The sequence below is a fragment of the Lottia gigantea genome (genome assembly GCF_000327385.1).
Source record: "Lottia gigantea unplaced genomic scaffold LOTGIsca_49, whole genome shotgun sequence".
Taxonomy (NCBI): Eukaryota; Metazoa; Mollusca; class Gastropoda; family Lottiidae; genus Lottia; species Lottia gigantea.
This window is the reverse complement of record NW_008709687.1, coordinates 806351-825016: the sequence shown is the minus strand read 5'-3', so window position 1 is coordinate 825016 and position 18666 is coordinate 806351. Positions and strand designations below refer to the sequence as shown.

Sequence of the window (18666 nt, the reverse complement as noted above, 5' to 3'; positions counted from 1 at the left end):
TAGAAGTTAACATCCTAGCGCTAAGATCGCTTTCGAGAATACTTGGCTAGGATAACTGATTTTCTAATGTCCTATAACTCCTATTGGAGTTAGGTTTATGTGGATAACAACATTGGTCTATTTTGGTTTCTGTTGGTGCTTTCCTGCCCAGTTCTAACACTTTCTACCCTTGAATACATAAGTAGACTATTTTGAATGTTCTTTTCTCTATATTACAGGTATGAAGGTTTGGACAAATCCATTTGATAAAAGGGGTGACAAGAAGTGAAAAGCTATGTGTAGCTTAAAGACATTTAAGATTAAGATACATTGTTGTACCCTGGCTAGAAAATGGACTGAACTGTGATTGAACGTGTGTATGTTATAATAAAAGGCCGATGAATGAAACTCAGAGACTTTAGACAGAATCATTGTGTTTCAGTTTAGTCTGTTGTCAATTTTTTATCATGGCTATAACTGCATTTTAATCTGACAACCTTTTACAGTAAGGTAAACTTTGCTGAACTCAGGAGTAGTAGGCCAATACCATAGAATTGTGTTGAGTTATTTTGTGAACTGATATTTAATTGATTGTGAGTGACATTATATTAAGAGGTGATGGTTTACACATTCGTCAATGGTTCTGGCATTTGTATTTAAATCATGATAGCAAATTCAAAAGTTTTTGTTTCGATAATGAGATTTTTATACAGCAGTCCAAGCAGTATCTTACAACAGAGAGTGTGGTTTCAAGCTCATTCAGGCACATTATTGTGCCTTTTTTGCAATCTTGAGTTCTGCCTGTTTGCTGTCTGTGCAGTATTCATTTGTTATATAATTATGTGACGATTTGTGAAATTATTATGTATGTATGATTAATTTGTAAAAATGTACATATAGATAGTGTATATTTTAATAAAAATTCAATTGAGATTTCTTAACTGTGTCTAATTTTCCAAAAATCCAACATCGAAGATTATTTAAAGGGAGTTAGCCTAAAGCCCGATCCTAGTAGCAAGGATGGTCTCAGTCATTATCCTTGTAAGATTGAGATTTCTTTCCATACACTCAAATACAAAACAATCAGATGTCTGATTTGTAATAACTGATGCCAATCATGGATAAATTAATCCATCTGTCAAGAAATTACCACTGAGACTAAGCGAAATTATTTGTGGTCTGAATTGAAATATCACCTTGACCTTAAATCCCCACCCGTAGACTTCATTAACAAGACATGATTTTCCTATTCCAATCTTTGTCAATAATACTGGTTGATCGAGAGTACGAGTTGCGTCCCCTCTATTTATACAGGAAGTGCTATATTTTGATGGAAACATTTTATTAATTTTGTACAAAATTTAATAACAAACAGCTTCTGAAGATGATCTGAAGGCAAAATTTGAGGCGATTTGTTGTTTTTGTCGACTTGCTCTCGAGTAAGTTACAGGTAAGTCGAAAATTGAGCTTAAAAATGTTCACTTGCAAAATTAAATGAACCATTGCCTTGGCATTTGGCATTTTCTCTCTTACAACTATAAGAAAGAAAGACCCGAGTAGTAGAGAAGCTTGTCACGGAGAGGTGTCATTTGACTCTTTGCCAGGATCTATTTTATGAAGCTAATCTGACACTGTTTTAATCAATCATTATGCATTGGCTAATCATCTGCCAGAGCCTACACTGACTACTGACAGATAGTGAGATAGAGGGTCAGAGAGAAGTTTCTCAGACTAAAGGTCTTAGCTTACTCACAGTCACACTGCATCCTGTCTCTGAAACTGAAAATTAAATTAAAATGTCTTGATATTATATTGTTTTAGATTTGAGAGCTTCAGCCTTGAGGTTAAAATCATACATACAAGATGGCTGCCGGGGAGAAGATAACGTTGACAGATGCATTACAGAATGTAGATGTGCTGGATGAATTGCCACTACCTGATCGACAGCCCTGTATCGAGGCCCTCAATAAATCAATCCACTACCAAGCTAATTTTGATACTAATTTTGAAGATCGTAATGCCTATGTTTTTGGTGTGGCTAAGTATATTGAACAAGCTACTATTCATGCTGATATGGTAAGAATGATTTCTATTAGAAAATCTAATCATTGTGGAAGGTACTAGTACGTCAGAAGAGCAATATCACTTATCACTTAATTATAACAATTCCATTTTTTAAAAGTCTTTGGACATTGTTACGGGCCATAATTGAGGAGATTTTCTGGACGAAAAGAAGAATTTATCCTGATTCATGTCCTGGAATAGAGCTCATTTCATGCTACTAGCACATGTTTTGGATACTTAACCGTCATCAGGATAGCTAGTTTCGGCAAATATAAGACTAAAGATTTATAAGCCAAAGTAAGCAGACTCATGGAACAGGTTTTTTTTTTTCAGAATAAGTTGCTAGAGGAAGGTAAGGAGTATGCTGTAATGTTATTTACCTGGAGATGTTGCTCCCGAGCTCTACCACAAGTTAAAAGTAACGATCAACCCAACAGAACTCAGATTTACCAGAAAATAGTAGAAGTTTTGGAACCACAAGTCAGTAAGCTTGTCAGATTCATGCACTTTCAGGTAGGTGGCTTTTTGTTACTGTATTTGTACACCCAGCACAATATTTGAGCGGAAATTGAATTAATTTTCTGACTGAAAGATTAAAGCTGAAATGATTGAATAAGATTTGAAGATTTGGCTGTATTTGCCAGTCATGTCAGATAGAAGAGCCAATATTCCTGGCTATGATATGGGTATTTAGGGTTGATCACATATCATAATATACTTGACCAATAACTCTCCAAATTAAGAACTCAATGAACATTCATTTTAGACGATTTATTTTCTTGACTGGCTAGTTTTAGATCAAATCAGTTTTTTTTTAGGCCCTGGAACACGAATAGAAATTCTCATGAATAAAATAATTATTTACTTTCAGAATCGAGCTATCAGTCGTTTTTCAGAAGAAGTTAAAAGACTATGTCATAAAGAAAAGAGGAATGATTTTGTATCAGAGGCGTATTTATTAACTCTAGGAAAGTTTATGAATATGTTTGCTGAATTGGATGAGTTAAAGAACATGAAGTCAAGTGTCAGGAATGATTATGCTGCTTATAGACGGTATGTTTCATAAAAAAGCTCTAAGATATTAGTTGGGTTTGGGTACATCCTGATTAAGAACTTTTCTGTCCAGATTTGAGATATGAGGAGAATTGAGGAACTTATGATATGAAATTTAGACAAGTTCAAATCAAAATAGGGGACATTTGGTTTACTTTGCGTAGCATTCGCTAAATGATGTTTTGTATGAACTTCCAGAGATTTTAGAGCTAGAAAATTTAAGAATAATTTATATACCACATCCACAAAATAGTAGTTAAGATCTTTGAAAGTTGTTATCCTTATATAATCTTAGCCAGTAAACAGGAACCTCAGTTGCTGTCCTTTTGAAATATTGTCTTTTTTCCTTTGTTATATCTTATATTTTCTGTTGAACACAATGGACACAAAAATTTAATTCTTCCATTATTTTCAGAGCTGCTCAGTTCCTGCGAGTATTATCAGACCCAGTGGCACTACAAGAATCTCAGACATTGTCTATCAACATGGCTACACAGAATAAGATACGAGACACATTAAAAGAAGCGATGTTACAGATACCTGGTTATGAAGAATTACTAGCTGATATTGTGTGTTTATGTCTCAGTATGTATGAGACTAGAATGTATCTTGAACCTGAAGAGAAGTATATGTTAGTCAAGGTAACATGTAATTTCAAATTATCTTGGGTTTTTTTGGACTTGCACAACTTAGTAATGACATCTCTTCGTTAATTTGAAAAAATCTACACCGAAAATAGGCAAAGTTGAATGATTCCACAAATTCAGAACAATCAGAACTCAGCAATCGAGAGACTGATATAAATGATCTTTGGGATCTACATTCAGCATATATTTTCATACCTTGCAAATTTGTTATTATAGGTGATGGCATTTGGTTTGAACCTAATGGACTCTACAACTAGTAATATATATAAAATGGATGCCAAGAAAAGAATCAACATTAGTAAAATTGATAAAATATTGAAGGTGGGAGCCAAATATTAGTTAATGGAATTTTTTGGCTTGTCAGATTTTTTGTAATACTGTTTATAGTAAAATATATTTGCTCTGTTAACTGACTGAAAGTGATGCCGACACTTGACAGACTCTTAAAAAGGACAAGTTTAAAAACCCAGTAGCAAAGTGGTATCAGGTGTACCAGAATGCTTTTAGACCTGCATTGCTAGTGACACCTGTAACAAAAATTATTATGATGCAGCTCAAAGAAGATAATGATTTCGAGCTGGACTCAAGTTTAATGCCATTAGGTTAAAGAATGACCACAGGAACAGTCTTGTCCACCAGCAGAGCTATAATCTTTTCAATTTTGTTATGAGCTCAATGTTATATTTGTTTCAGACATTAGAAATAGTACCACTATATGGTGACATGCAGATAGCACCCTACCATTATATTAAATGTAGTCCTAATTTTGATGGGTCTAAGTGGCCACTGTGTGAACGTAACGAGCCCAGTCCCCAGTCTAACCTGTTAGCTAATCTAGAGGCTATACGAGAAGACCATATGGAATATATCAGTCAGCTATCTAGACACAGTAATGAGGTAAGTTTGCTCATGTATATTTTAAGCATTTGGCAGGTTTAAATTTGATTAAGCTAAGCTAATCAGTAATAGTGATCCCAGCTCACCGTCGAGATGTGAGCCATTAAATCCTTGTGTATCCAGAATTATTCTTGTTTGAAAGTTGAAATATGTAGAGATGTAGTAATAGACAGTGAAATTCCTAGTTTGAGGTATTTTTTAATGGAATTATTTACTTTTTCCATGTCATTAACCTCTGAAATTTGATCAAAGAGATAAATTTGATCATTCTGTACTACATGTGGTTCATAATTATTTAATGAAATCCTCACTCTTGGTTTAAAGCTGTAACTTGCCTCTTTAACTGTTCATTTGTCACTTTACAGGCTATAACCACAATGAGAGACCAACCTCGATCTGATATAGAAAATAAAGAGCTATTTGATTTAGCTTTAAAAGGTCTACAGTTACTTTCTGCTTGGACTCAACAAGTTATGGAATTGGTAAGTTAGTATTTTCTGCAGTCTTGAAAAGCCATGTGTCTAAGGCTTGGCATCAATATCAAGATTTGAGATGCTGTTTTGGATAAGGGGCCTGTTGATGATGATCGCAACTAATATATATTTAAAATTTCAGTATTCTTGGAAGTTATTGAACCCTACTGACCCTCATCAGAATCCTGACTGTCCTAAAGATGCTGAAGAGTATGAAAGGGTAAGTAACTCTTGTCTTCTTTCAGACAACATTTATTTCTGCACTTTCACAGCTTTTATAGCGAAATACGATGCCTGGACTATCAAATTTTATTTTTTATTTAACATACACTGTGTTAAAGATTATCATCATTTGGTGGCCACAACTATTGCTACATAGATGCTTTTTATTTGTCATATACTCTGAAGTAATAAAGTATAGAGCAAGTGACACGAGCCTTTTGGGTATTATATCACAAATATCAGGAATCCAAGACTGGTCAGTGGTATATTTTTTATTTTCGAATAAAACCCTTGTTTTGGTTTGGTTTGAAGGATATGATTGCCAAAGCATCCATAGAGTGGTAAAATCTCCCCTGTTCGGAGACTGGGGCCCCCTTTACACTCAGTTGATATTTTCCATTTTTTGATAATCTATTTTTTATTTTATGATAATTTCAGGCAACACGTTATAACTACAGTAGTGATGAAAAATTTGCGTTGATTGAGGTTATAGCTATGATAAAAGGCCTCCAGTTATTAATGGCTAGAATGGAATCGGTCTTCATGGATGCCATCAGACGTCATATTTACCAGGAACTACAAGACTTTGTTCAGTTGTTCCTCCGTGATCCATTGCGTAAAGCCATTAAGAAGAAAAGTGACGTCATTAAAGGGTAGCTATATTATTTCTTTTGATAAAAAATGTTAAGACGCATGTGAAATATCCAATCTTTTTTTCATCTGTAATGAAAGTAAGATCTTGCATTCACATTTTTTTCTATTAACTTATTAGAAAATAAAATGGTGTAATATTTCCTACTTGTTTGCACCTGACCTGGCTAATGAATTCAGGTGCCAACACTCTGCAGTGAGCAATGAGCAAACTTTTTCCAGGACAACAGCATTCGCCTACTTGTTTTTTTTTAATTTCCAGCCTTCAATGTAATTGAAAAGGAGCTGATCAGAAAGACGTAAAAATGCTTTTTTACTTACTTTTCTTTACATCAAACATTGCGTTGTATTTACAGTATAATAATGGCGGTAAGAGATACATGTGTTGATTGGTTGAGAGGAGTAGAACCACACGATGACCCGGCGTTACGTGGTAAAAAAGACCCTGATGATGGTTTCTTTATCAAAGTTCCAAGACGAAATGTTGGTCCTTCAAGTACCCAGGTACTATATGTTTTATATCTATTTGTAGTTATATATGTTTTGTATCTATTTGTAGTTATATTTGTAGTTATATATAATTTGTATCTATATTTGTAGCTATAGGTGGTATGAAGTTAACAATGTGTATCTATTTGTAGTTATATATGTTGAGTGTCTATTTGTAGTTATATATGTTGTGTATCTATTTGCAGTTATATATGTTGTGTATCTATTTGCAGTTATATATGTTTTGTATCTATTTGTAGTTATATATGTTTTGTATCTATTTGTAGTTATATATGTTGTGTATCTGTTTGTAGTTGTATATGTTTTGTATCTGTAGTTATATTTGTAGTTGTATATGTTTTGTATTTATTTTTAGTTATATATGTAGTTGTATATGTTGTGTATCTGTTTGTAGTTATATATGTTTTGTATCTATTTGTAGTTATATATGGTAAGAACGATGTTAGAATCTCTGACAGCTGAGAAGAGTGGAGGAAAGAAAACACTACGTAAAGATATTGACTTCAGTCATCTTCAAACTATTGATAACTTCCATAAAACTTCTTTCTTCTGGAATTATCTTATTAATTTTAATGGTAGGTTAATTCATTTTCTTAAAACATTTTCAACAACTCTTTCCAGAGTATCAAGACAAAATATTTTCTTTGGAGTTCAGCCCTGGATTTTGAGGGTTTTTTTTGTTTTATCTGAGTCATGTTATATTTAGATTGTTAAAAGGAGGGAACTAAATGTAGGGCAGATCTTTTACCATTACTATGATAATTTCAGTATTTCAAACTGCATTCCATTACTTTTTTGCTCGGCAAACAACAATTTTCTATGTGGGTGGATTCTCAGGTATTTCCTAAGGTGCTCACAGGTACCACCCTGGGGCACAGCCTACAAGTACCTCACTTGTATTAGAAACATTACTCCCCTAAACTCCTGATTATGTGTTTAAATTTATAATTTTAGAGACTCTGTTTAACTGTTGTGATCTATCTCAACTATGGTATCGAGAATTTTATCTTGAATTAACCATGGGAAAGAGAATTCAGGTAAGATTATTCTCAATATTCAATATATCATAAGTTTAAAAGTTGATAAAGCACAAAATCATGCCACTCTTTTTAGAAATATTTTGAGATGGAATTGTAAGTATTTTTGAAAAATGGTTGACAGTTTATTGGTATACATTAACTCACTTCTTTCATAACAAAGTATATAATGTTTCAACACAATTTACACGTGTCGTCATCAGATGAAATGAAAATATTCTCATGAATACCCCCTTTTTTCATTTCATCTGATGACGACACGTGTAAATTGTGTTGAAACATTATATACTTTGATATTAAAGAAGAGTGTTATACCATCATATATACCCTTGTTTATTTTGGTTATATGTGCTCTCTGCTTCTTAATGTTGTTCAAATCTTCCATATTAGTCAAGGTAATGTTATTTTTGATTGGAATAAAATTAAGAAGATTATCATAACAATGTTTTTTATTTTTCAGTTTCCTATTGAGATGTCTATGCCGTGGGTTTTAACTGATCATATTCTAGAAACTAAAGAACCCTCAATGATGGAGTGAGTACCTGATTTAAAATTTAGGTTATGCTATCTCAAAAGCAACAAAAGATCTTTACGATAGTGACGTCTTTAAACAATTTAGTTTTAGTGGACCATTATAAAAATCTGTACAAGCAAAATAATGCCAGCAAACAAAAATCTCGTCCAAAGCATGACAAAATTAGGAGCAATATAAGTATAGAAAGGAACTCCTCAATTGAGACGTACCATCAGGTGTTTTGATAGGAGTAAGCATGATCTGCTTATACTATTTATTTTTCTATTTAGGTATATCTTATATCCCTTGGATTTATACAACGATTCTGCCCACTACGCTCTGACTAAATTCTGTCAACAATTTCTTTATGACGAAGTCGAGGCTGAGGTGAGCGTCCTTTCAAATAATTTAAAAGACTTTTGATTAGTTATGAATGAAATTATGTGGAGAAAGTAGGACTCGACAAATTTACAGCCCGATGAAAAGAAGTTTACAAAGATCACGTTTATCTTCTAGTCCTTTACCAAACTTCTTGACAAGGATCATTCCCAGGTTATCTGTTACAGTTTTCAACTTGGTGAACCTGAATTATGAGAAAAGATGACTTATTTAGGGTGATCAGACTTTCAAATGTCAACCAAGAAGCAATGACCACCATCTAATTTTTTGTGTATTTTTCAGGTTAACCTATGTTTTGATCAGTTTGTCTATAAACTTAGTGATCAAGTTTTCGCTTACTATAAACATCTCTCGGGCAGGTAAGTTCATTAAAAATTCAAAATCTGCTAAGACAAATATCACAAAGTTTTCATCGTTCAATATTTGGATGTAACGTTAGCTCGTTTTAAACCTACGATTTTAAATTGTTAACATCTAACTATCTGAAGATCTAATAACAATGTCTGTGAATTATCATATTGTTTTTGTAGTATTATGTTGGATAAAAGATTCCGATCTGAATGTGCTAGTCATGGAGCTAAAATTAACTACCCTACTGCCAATAGATATCAAACATTACTCAAACAACGACACGTTTCGGTAGGTGGAATCTTTAATGTCAAACATATTCAAAGGGACCCTTCAACTTTAACAGTTGTTTGAATGTTTGCTGGGACAATGACCCAAGGCCCAATGTGCAAAAGGCTGTGTTGTGTAGTTCTGAATATTAGGCTAATCCCGCTTTCCACTTGGAACATTTCTCTCATTGCACACTGCATGGCTTGACCTATCTTCATCAGAAAAGTTGCACTAAATACAACCTGGAAGTCTTACTTAGTCATACGTAAAAAAATTACAGATTTTTGTAATTGGAATATGTAAAATGTTGAACTCTAGTCGTTCAAATTGGACAAAAATGATATCTAAAATTATACATGTAAGATACTACTTATTTGAGAAAAGGAGATGTAAAAATTAAGAAAATATTAATTTCAGATTTTGGGAAGATCAATAGATTTAAATAGATTAATAGGACAAAGAATCAATGCTGCTCTACAGAAAGCTTTAGACGTGGCCATAGCTCGATTTGAGGCTGGAGATATTACTGGTATAGTGGTAAGTTCATAGTCTTATTTTTAGAACACCATTTGGGTTGTAAATTGAGATTTTTCAACCTTGTTTTCATTGATGCAGGTTGGAGCAATCTCAATGTCCTAGCAGACGACAATCCAACTTGTTATTGACTGAGCTATTCCACTGTCCTAGCAGACGACAATCCAACTGGCTACTGACTGAGCTATCCTACTGTCCTAGCAGACGACAATCCAACTAGCTACTGACTGAGCTATCCCACTGTCCTAGCAGACGACAATCCAACTGGCTACTTACTGAGCTATCCCACTGTCTTAGCAGACGACAATCCAATTAGCTACCATCTGAGCTATTCCACTGTCCTAGCAGACAACAATCCAACTCACTACCGACTGAGCTAATCCACTGTCCTAGCAGACGACAATCCAATTAGCTACCAACTGAGCTATTCCACTGTCCTAGCAGACGACAATCCAACTGGCTACCTACTGTTCTTTTTTAATGGTATGTTTGCAAGTCAATTTATTTTTTTTAGGAATTAGAAGGATTATTAGAATGTAACAGGCTGACTCATAAACTACTGAGTGAATATCTAACATTGAACGATTACGATGCCATGCTCCGTGAAGCCAACCATAACGTATCAGCTCCGTATGGACGTATTACACTACATGTATTCTGGGAATTGAATTATGATTTCTTACCTAATTATTGTTACAACGCTGCTACCAACAGGTTTGTGTTTATTTCACTCTCATTGGTTGAATTATCTAAAGCAGGGACTAATTTCAACCCAAAAAATGTAAGATGGTTGTATTGTTCTTATAAGTTACTCAACAATCAATTTTCAAATGTTTATCCTTGATTCTCATTGGTTGAATTCTTATCTTAAGTAAGGGCTTATAATCTATCCAATATTTAATTTTCAAATGTTGAATTTTGTCTTAAAATTTGGGGAAACAATGCCTGAACTAAATTGTTAAATGAATAAGATTTTCATTGACCTCCTTCAAGATTGAACAAGGGCCAGAAATTTTAAAATCTCCAGAATATCTGAGCCACTAAATGTAAAATGACAATAATTATAATTATGTTTTGTGTGTGTGTTTATTTCAGATTTGTAAAACATGATAAGTTGACATTTGTAACAGACGCCAAGCGAGAGAAAGCACCCAACCCTTCTCCTCATTATATCTGGGGTACAAAGGTTAGTACGAATAAATTAATATAATCTCAGATTCCCATATGAAGTGACAACAGTCTAAACTGCCATGTAATGCTGTTATTGAATTGTAGGAGAACGCAATGTTGAATTTTGATTCTGAAAAGTGTTATGTATAGCCAAAATTTAACTCTAGCAGCAGATAATGTATAGCCTTAGATTACTTCAAGTTAAGATGAAGCAAAGTGACATAATTGAAAAAATAAAAAATATTCTTCTTGAGTTTAGTTGTCATTCCAAAAGTAAAACATTTTATTCCATAAGGCTACAGTCTTCATATCCCTGTATAAACCTACCCTTTCTAATTTCCAGACCCTGACAACAGCCTATAGTACAATATACAGCCTGTATACCCGGTTTGTGGGTACCCCCCACTTTCATTCTATAGTACGATTACTAGGGTATCAAGGTATAGCTGTCGTTATAGAGGAACTCCTTAAAACCATTGAGGGCTTCGTAAGTATCAAATTCTCACTCTTTCAATTGCAGACTTCAATATCAATGCTTAGTTTGAGTCAAATTTGCTTCCATAGACGTCTGACTTAAAATTGGAATGGTGGGAATTGATGCAATCAGTGCTCACGATGTACATAAAAAGTTTTAAAAAATGCTTTATAACCCCTTTAAGAATGTCATTCAAATGTAGTTATCTATATACAGGTATTTTACATTGCTAAATACAATAATAATTGTTATATTTATGTTATTTCAGTTGAAAGGTACTACACTTGAATATGTTAAAATGTTAATGAAAGTTTTACCACCAACTTGTAAACTTCTAAGATTTGATTATGGTTCACCAGGTACAGTAACACCATTTTTTATTTCCCTCATTGCATACTGCAATAAAGTGTAGACATGAATCTCATTTTCTATTGTTACTTTTTTAGACCAAATTGCATGTTTTTAATTCTTTTCATAGAGTCCACATAGTTAATAATGTTTATTTGGTATTAAGGTTCAGAGAGTCTACAAAGCTAATAACTTTTATTTGTTATTGAAGGTGTGCTGGCATATTATAACGCCAACCTAGTAGACTTGATCCAGTATCCTGATTTAAGAATGGAAGTCTTCCAGAGTTTCAGAGAAATTGGAAATGCCATTTTATTCACAGTACTTCTTGAACAGGCCATGGTAAGGCGCGTTTTTTTTTTGCACTTTACTAGAAATTGAGACGGCATCAAATCTCTCTCTGCCTGTAACCATACACTATAGGGTTGAACATGGAATACATGAATGCATTCTGGTTAAAATGATTTTTTTCTAAATCCCAGCATTTTTCCCCCTGCTCGTCGAATGTCCGTCTGCCTGTAACCATACACTATTGGGTTGAACAAGGAATTTAACTGTGTAATAACAGCGAGATAATATAGCGTTTCTTTACTATCACAACACTCTGACGTGAACAGAATTATATATATTAAAAATGGCAGCCAACAGATATAGAACGAACCAATGATTAGCCCTGTTGTCTTGATAGCTTTCTGGGATAGCTTCCAATTAGGATTTGTCACTGTGGATTTTTTGGATGGCCTTGGCCTTTCTGAGGCTTTCTGGGATAGATTGGAGTTTGTATTCTGGGATCGATTTGAGTTCAGATTCACTGAGGCTTTCTGGGATAGCTTTGAGTTTGCAGAGGACTTCTGAGGTAGCTTTGAATTGATCACTGATTTGTTTGGGTCTTGATTCCCTGAGGCTTTCTGGGATAGCTTCCAATTTGAGGACTTCCTGACTAGCTTTGAGTTGGGATTAGTTGTGGAGGACTTAGCTATCAGAATATCCATTGAAGACCTGGTTATTGTGTTGTGAATGGGATAGGAAATTATATCCAGTTCTTTCCCCTTGTTGACCTCCTCATCATCATCATCATCATAATCATCATCATTATCATAATCATCATCATCCCATTTCTCAGTCATAGTTGATGAGATGCTCTCAATCTCACACTTAACCTCTTGACCCCTAGAGGTCATATTCCAATCCAAGGAATGTTGCTGAGCGTGGATTTGATTATGGATTTTGTTTGCCATGTAAAAGATCCGTAGATACATGAATAACATGACTGCTGCACTGAAAAAACAGATACTGCTCCAAAGGATGATATAGCTTGAAGAGAGCAACTCATTCATTGCACAGATCCCTTTATATGTATTCCAACCTGCTAGCGGAAGAATTCCTATTCCGATTGATATTACCCACAATCCAATGATGCATCCCATAATTCTTTTAAGCGTTATAAATTTATCGTATCTGAGTGCATGAATGACAGCAATATAGCGTTCAATTGCAATTAGGACCAATGTTAAAATGCTGGACATAAGACTCGTAAAAATTAGGACAGGTCCCTCGAATGTCAAACACAGATAGATATTGGATCGTATTGCGTGATAAAGAAAATGACGATGGACGTCAAAGTTGTATCGAGCGTAAACCAAGAGCAGGCTCCAACTCGCGGAATAAAGAAAGACAACTCCAAGGATGATATCGGACACAGCTAAACTGAACAGTGGAATATTGTTAATCGTATGTAAATGTCGATTTCTGACGAAAACCAAAATAACGAAGGCGTTGATAAAAATTATTAAGAAGCTGAGAAATATCGAGATCCAATATACGGTTTCACTGTCTACATGACTAAAACAGTCCGTATGTTTAGCGTGTTTCAGCATTTTATGAAAAACATGATGGGATATTCCCATTGAGGTAGCGTTACAATTCTCAATATGTACATATTTACAAAATTTCATCCAAAACCCAACTCGTTTTTCAGTGTCATTGACTGTCAAGAAGTCGATAGATTCTAACGATGCTTCACACTTGTTGGTTGCCATGGAAATGAAAAATATGACGTCTGGTTTCGTCTGTAACAAAAAATTGAAAGTGCAGAAGTAAATATTCAGTCCGGTGAAAGTGACATTCTGTTCTGCAGTTTTACACAATGCTCATAGATTTCCAAATTAAATTTTGATGTTAAGATCCAGCAATGAACTTTTTGGAGACATTTTTTTGAAAATCACAGATTTTTCTCAGTTTGTTTTATTTATTTGTTATTAGAATTCTTGACACAAGTGTCACTCAATGATTTCCAGTTCTTGTTAACATAAACTCTTAGACACTATAAATCCCAGTTCTACAATAAGAAATAGATTCTGATAATGTTTCTCCCTTAACTATATTAATTTATCTGATAAAATAAAAGAGTTTAAAAGGTTTTATTATGATATCTCTAGATGGTTAATTGACCATGTTGATTCAGCTTCGTTATCTCTCCTATTGGTTAATTAAAGGGGGGTAATCTGTAGGTTAACGAAGCTGTCAGAACGGCTTTAGAATGACCAATAAGGCTGATTTTTATACGCCCACATCTTTCTATGTGGACGTATATTTTCGGCACCCCTGTCCGTCGGTCAACATTTGCTTGTAAAACTAGATTTTTTGATGGAATCAAATTAAATTGGGTATGTGTATTCATATTCATAAACGAAGATCAAGCAGAGTTATTGTCCTTGCCCCAAAATCTTGAATATTAACCATCCGCATGCCATGGTAGCGTATATGACTGTGGTCCACTATCTTAATAGATGAAATCATCAAAAGGGCTTTTGGGTTTTTCTTGTAGGATGAATATCTGAAAGTTAAAAATATCCAGCCGTTAATTTTTTAATGCCAAAACTATTAAAAAAGTTTGGAGATTCTTCATGTGAATCAAAGTATCTTAGAAACACAAACTTATTTAACATTTAGCTTGATTTCATTAACAATAATATGTTTGTGTATGCTAGGAACTGGCAGCCATCTTTAAATTTGAAGTTGCTACATTTTATGAGTCTCATCTTTAAAACCTACGATATCTCTTTGAAGTTGTTATAAATGTTGATATTTAGACAGCTTAATTTGTTATCTAAACAAGGTTTTAATCCTATAATTACCTCTAATCTTTCTTATCTTTAGTTAAAGCAGTTGAACTTATTTTAGCACTGACATATTGTAGACAAACATGATGCTAGAGATCCATTCTGAAAAGCTCTCTAGGAAGCTTGCATGTTCAAATGCATAGGCCTAAATTCATATTCACAATGTCAACTCTGTCTTATACCTTGACATCATTAGACACTTTTCTTGTTTGAAAATCCTATGACACCTGTCAGAAAGCTTTAAATATATGATTAAGGCTAAAACCATATGTCCATCATTCATACAAAAAAGATTTTTTTTATTATATAATTTGAGTTTTTAAGATTGGGTGTTTTTTTGTAAGAACAATATTTTATTGATTATTATTAAATTGGATGTTCAATGAGCTTTTAGGCAATGTACAGTAGTAGAAGTTAGGTGTAATGATAATATTGATTACCGGTATAATGAACTATCAAATGCCTAGTAACCCAAATATTTTAATATTGTTACAAGATAGTGGTTATTACAGATGATAATATAGTTTGTTTAGAATTATTATAGCTCTTCTCTTAATACAGCCGTAGGGATGTTGATTTACTTGTATTTGCCAGTCATGTCTGACTAGAGAACTATTTTTATATTATTACAGATGATAATAGTTTGTTTAGAATTATTAAAGCTCTTCTCTTAATGTTGATTTAATTGTATTTGCCAGTTGTAGACTATCGATTTGGTACTATCTACCTGTCATGTCTGACTGAATTTGATCTGAATTGGTTTTAAACAAATCAGAACACCACATCAATGTTGTAGCCAACTGGCATACAATCTATAACCTTGTTTAATATTTCGAGAAAACCTTTTCAATTGGTTTTTTTTTTTTTTTTTTTTTGCAGACCCAAGAAGAAGTATGTGATTTAAAACATGCTGCACCATTTCAAAATATAATTCCTAAACCACATATTCCTATAAAAGGTAAATATATTGTACGGTACTCTGCCTCAAAGATTCTGGTGTTCACAGAGCTACCTCTTTAGTCATTGGCACCGCTTATTGCATCCCTATATATCCTTTTAAAAGGATCATAAAGAATTTTTACACCTTTTTATGAGATAGCATTAATTTTCATCATTCTAATTTCAATTAGTTGTGTGCAATTCCACTCAAACGAAGTGTTTATGACGTCACTTTTTTCAAATATCTTCATTGCATGACCCACGAATGTGTGATTTAAATATACAATGGTGCAAATTGATACTATCATTGTCCCCGATACACATAAAAAGTTTAGAGAACCTCTCTATATTGTTGTAATTTATTTTACAGAAGGTGATAATAGAAAAGATAAAGAAGCAGAATTAAAATTATTTATGAAACAATTAGAGAAGAAATATGCTGCATTACAAGTTGTTTCTGTTATTAAAAAACTTGGCAATCAGACGGTCAGTATTGTTCAATATTTTAGATATCAATTACTGTAAGAAAGCAGACGGAGGCTAGAAGCAGACGACAGATTTTTGAGTCAGTTGAAATCAAAAACTTGGTCATGTGTTCTGGCTTTTGTCACATGAATTTTGTCATGCATGACCACAAAGTTCATGTATCATCTGTTGTTTCTGTCTGGCTTAAAGAACGATTCCTAACTGCTAAATCATTTAGGATGAAAATCTCCTATTTCATTTTGACAATTGCAATTTGAAATACAGTAGGCGTCTTTTGACTGAAGTTGGGACCCACCCACTTTTTTTTCTTGTGCTCTCTCTAAAAAGACATACACATATATTGTCATTAATAATCCAATCAGAAACAGAAACCAATTAGCATTATTTCATATTTTTTCTATTACTATATGATAGAATTGTAATGTGTAATTATAGCAAGCTGATATAGCGGCAGAAGGTGATTTATTAACAAGAGAGAGGCTATGTTGTGGACTGTCTATGTTTGAAATAGTATTAACTAGAATGAAATCATTCCTGACTGACGCACTATGGCACGGTGAACCCCCCACTAATGGTGTTATAAATATAGATAAGTGTACAGAGTTTCACCGACTATGGAGTGCTATACAGTTTGTATTCTGTATGCCTATGAGAGAAAATGAATACACTATCGAGTAAGTGTTTAAATTTTTATATTTTAAAGGCAAAAGAGGCGTCATTTCTTACAATTATGACTCAACTTGCTCCATTCTCAATCTAATCCAAAATTTTTTTATGTTTTCAGAGAGTTGTTTGGAGAGGGGTTAAACTGGGCTGGATGTTCTATTATTATGTTGCTAGGACAACAGAGAAGATTTGAAGCTCTAGACTTCTGCTATCATATACTGAAGGTCAACAGAGTTGATATGAAGGATGAAAACGTCAAGGGTATTGTAAGTATCTGGGGTAATGAATGGGGGTGAGGTAAGGAATCGGGGATAGAGTGGGTAAGGAATGACAGGTGGTGTAGGTTGTTAGGGATAGGCAGAAGAGAAAGGGGTCGGAATGGGGTTTGGTATTAGGTGCTCAGGGCATGGACCAGCGAGAAAAGGGTGGGAGGATAAAGGGCTGAAAGTGGTATAGTGTAAGGGTAAAGAAGAAATAAACTAAATGGCGAGAATGGGGAAAGGTACTAGGGGTAAGGAAGATATTGTGCCTTGACTCTCACATATTTCAATACATAGCCCTTTTTCTCTCTCTCCTCATTCCTTTGTCTGTCTACATTGTTCCTTGTTCAACCCTTCTTCCCTTATTTCAGCAATTGAAGAAAATGGTGGATCGAATCCGAAAGTTTCAGATTTTAAACAATCAGATATTTTCAGTATTAAATAAATACATGAAGACCACAGACGCCGAGAGTATGCCAGTCGAACATGTTCGTTGTTTTCCTCCCCCCATTCACCAATCTCTAGCTACTACTATATAAACTGGTCTCAGTGATCTGATAATTACTCAATATTCCATGATTAAGACTAATACCATTCAACTTCTAGCTCACTGATTTTCTTCATAGGAAATTCAGAAAGATTTCTTCAGCTGTTTAGGTGAACTCAATCTAAAATTCAATATATTCAGATCTTGATTAAGTGAGAAAAAAAATTTATGTTAATTACTTTTCCTTATTTCACTATTGAAGAAAGATACTGCTATTTAAATGGTTGTCTTTAAAATGAAATGTAGAAAACAAATCATTCATTTTCAAGACCAATTCCAGTTACACTATCACACTAGTTAGTTTCACCTATTTTAACAGATGAACTTCATCGAAAATTCAACATAGTAAGATCAAGATAGAGTAAAGTATTAATGTCTAACATCAATTTTTCGTATTTTTTTTTCCACAGCATTTAGCTCATTTTATTTTGATGTAAAATTATTAATTCTTCCAATTTTCGTATATTTATTGTGCAATCTCTCTCAATTTTTACACAAATTTTTCATTTTGTACGTTCCTAGCTTAATTTTTTTTTATCTGATTATAGTATTTATTTTTTGAAAAAGCCTTTAGGAGAGGGTCATTTAGTTAAAATTTTATTTATGCATGAATTGTCACAAAATAATAATTTACCTGATTTTTTTTTTAAAGTATGTAAATGTATATATAAAAAAATTTTCTAATTGGAATCTTTCCTCATTATTCCTGTAAAAAGGTTCTGATAATCCTGTAGATAGGTAAAGGATATCTGGGGTATGTCAATGCCAAGAGGCTGGAAGACAGATTTCTCAAGATCTTAAATTTTTCTCTTTAAAAAAATGTATATAATCATTTTTTTGTCTATTTTTTTTGCGTTTTCTGCAAGAAAACCCTGGCACATGATATACCAGATAAAAGACTATTGGACGATTATTTGAATTTTTTAGACATAAATTTTCAATTATTGAATCCATAGTCTAATGTACATAGATCATTTTGTATCTTATTTTTTTTCTCATTTGTAAGATATATTATAATCTTTTAGAAGCTTAGCTTAGTATTTGTCTTTTGGTGG

At 33.5% G+C, this 18666-nt stretch overlaps 1 protein-coding gene across 1 annotated transcript; it reads left to right on the top strand.

The window, feature by feature from the left end:
* The first annotated feature begins 1303 nt into the window (after positions 1 to 1303).
* On the top strand, positions 1304 to 18299 carry LOTGIDRAFT_192968 (hypothetical protein). The gene is made up of 28 exons (XM_009061585.1): positions 1304 to 1429; positions 1801 to 2055; positions 2377 to 2556; positions 2915 to 3096; positions 3512 to 3737; positions 3960 to 4064; positions 4437 to 4640; positions 5006 to 5122; positions 5256 to 5333; positions 5774 to 5988; positions 6343 to 6490; positions 6918 to 7071; positions 7451 to 7533; positions 7994 to 8067; positions 8338 to 8434; positions 8729 to 8805; positions 8977 to 9085; positions 9482 to 9601; positions 10113 to 10312; positions 10694 to 10784; positions 11112 to 11255; positions 11512 to 11602; positions 11803 to 11933; positions 15593 to 15671; positions 16023 to 16138; positions 16574 to 16812; positions 16923 to 17070; positions 17436 to 18299. The coding sequence occupies exons 2-28, from the start codon at positions 1843 to 1845 to the stop codon at positions 17601 to 17603; spliced, it is 3789 nt and encodes a 1262-aa protein (XP_009059833.1). The 5' UTR covers positions 1304 to 1429; positions 1801 to 1842; the 3' UTR covers positions 17604 to 18299.
* The last annotated feature ends 367 nt before the right edge of the window (positions 18300 to 18666 follow it).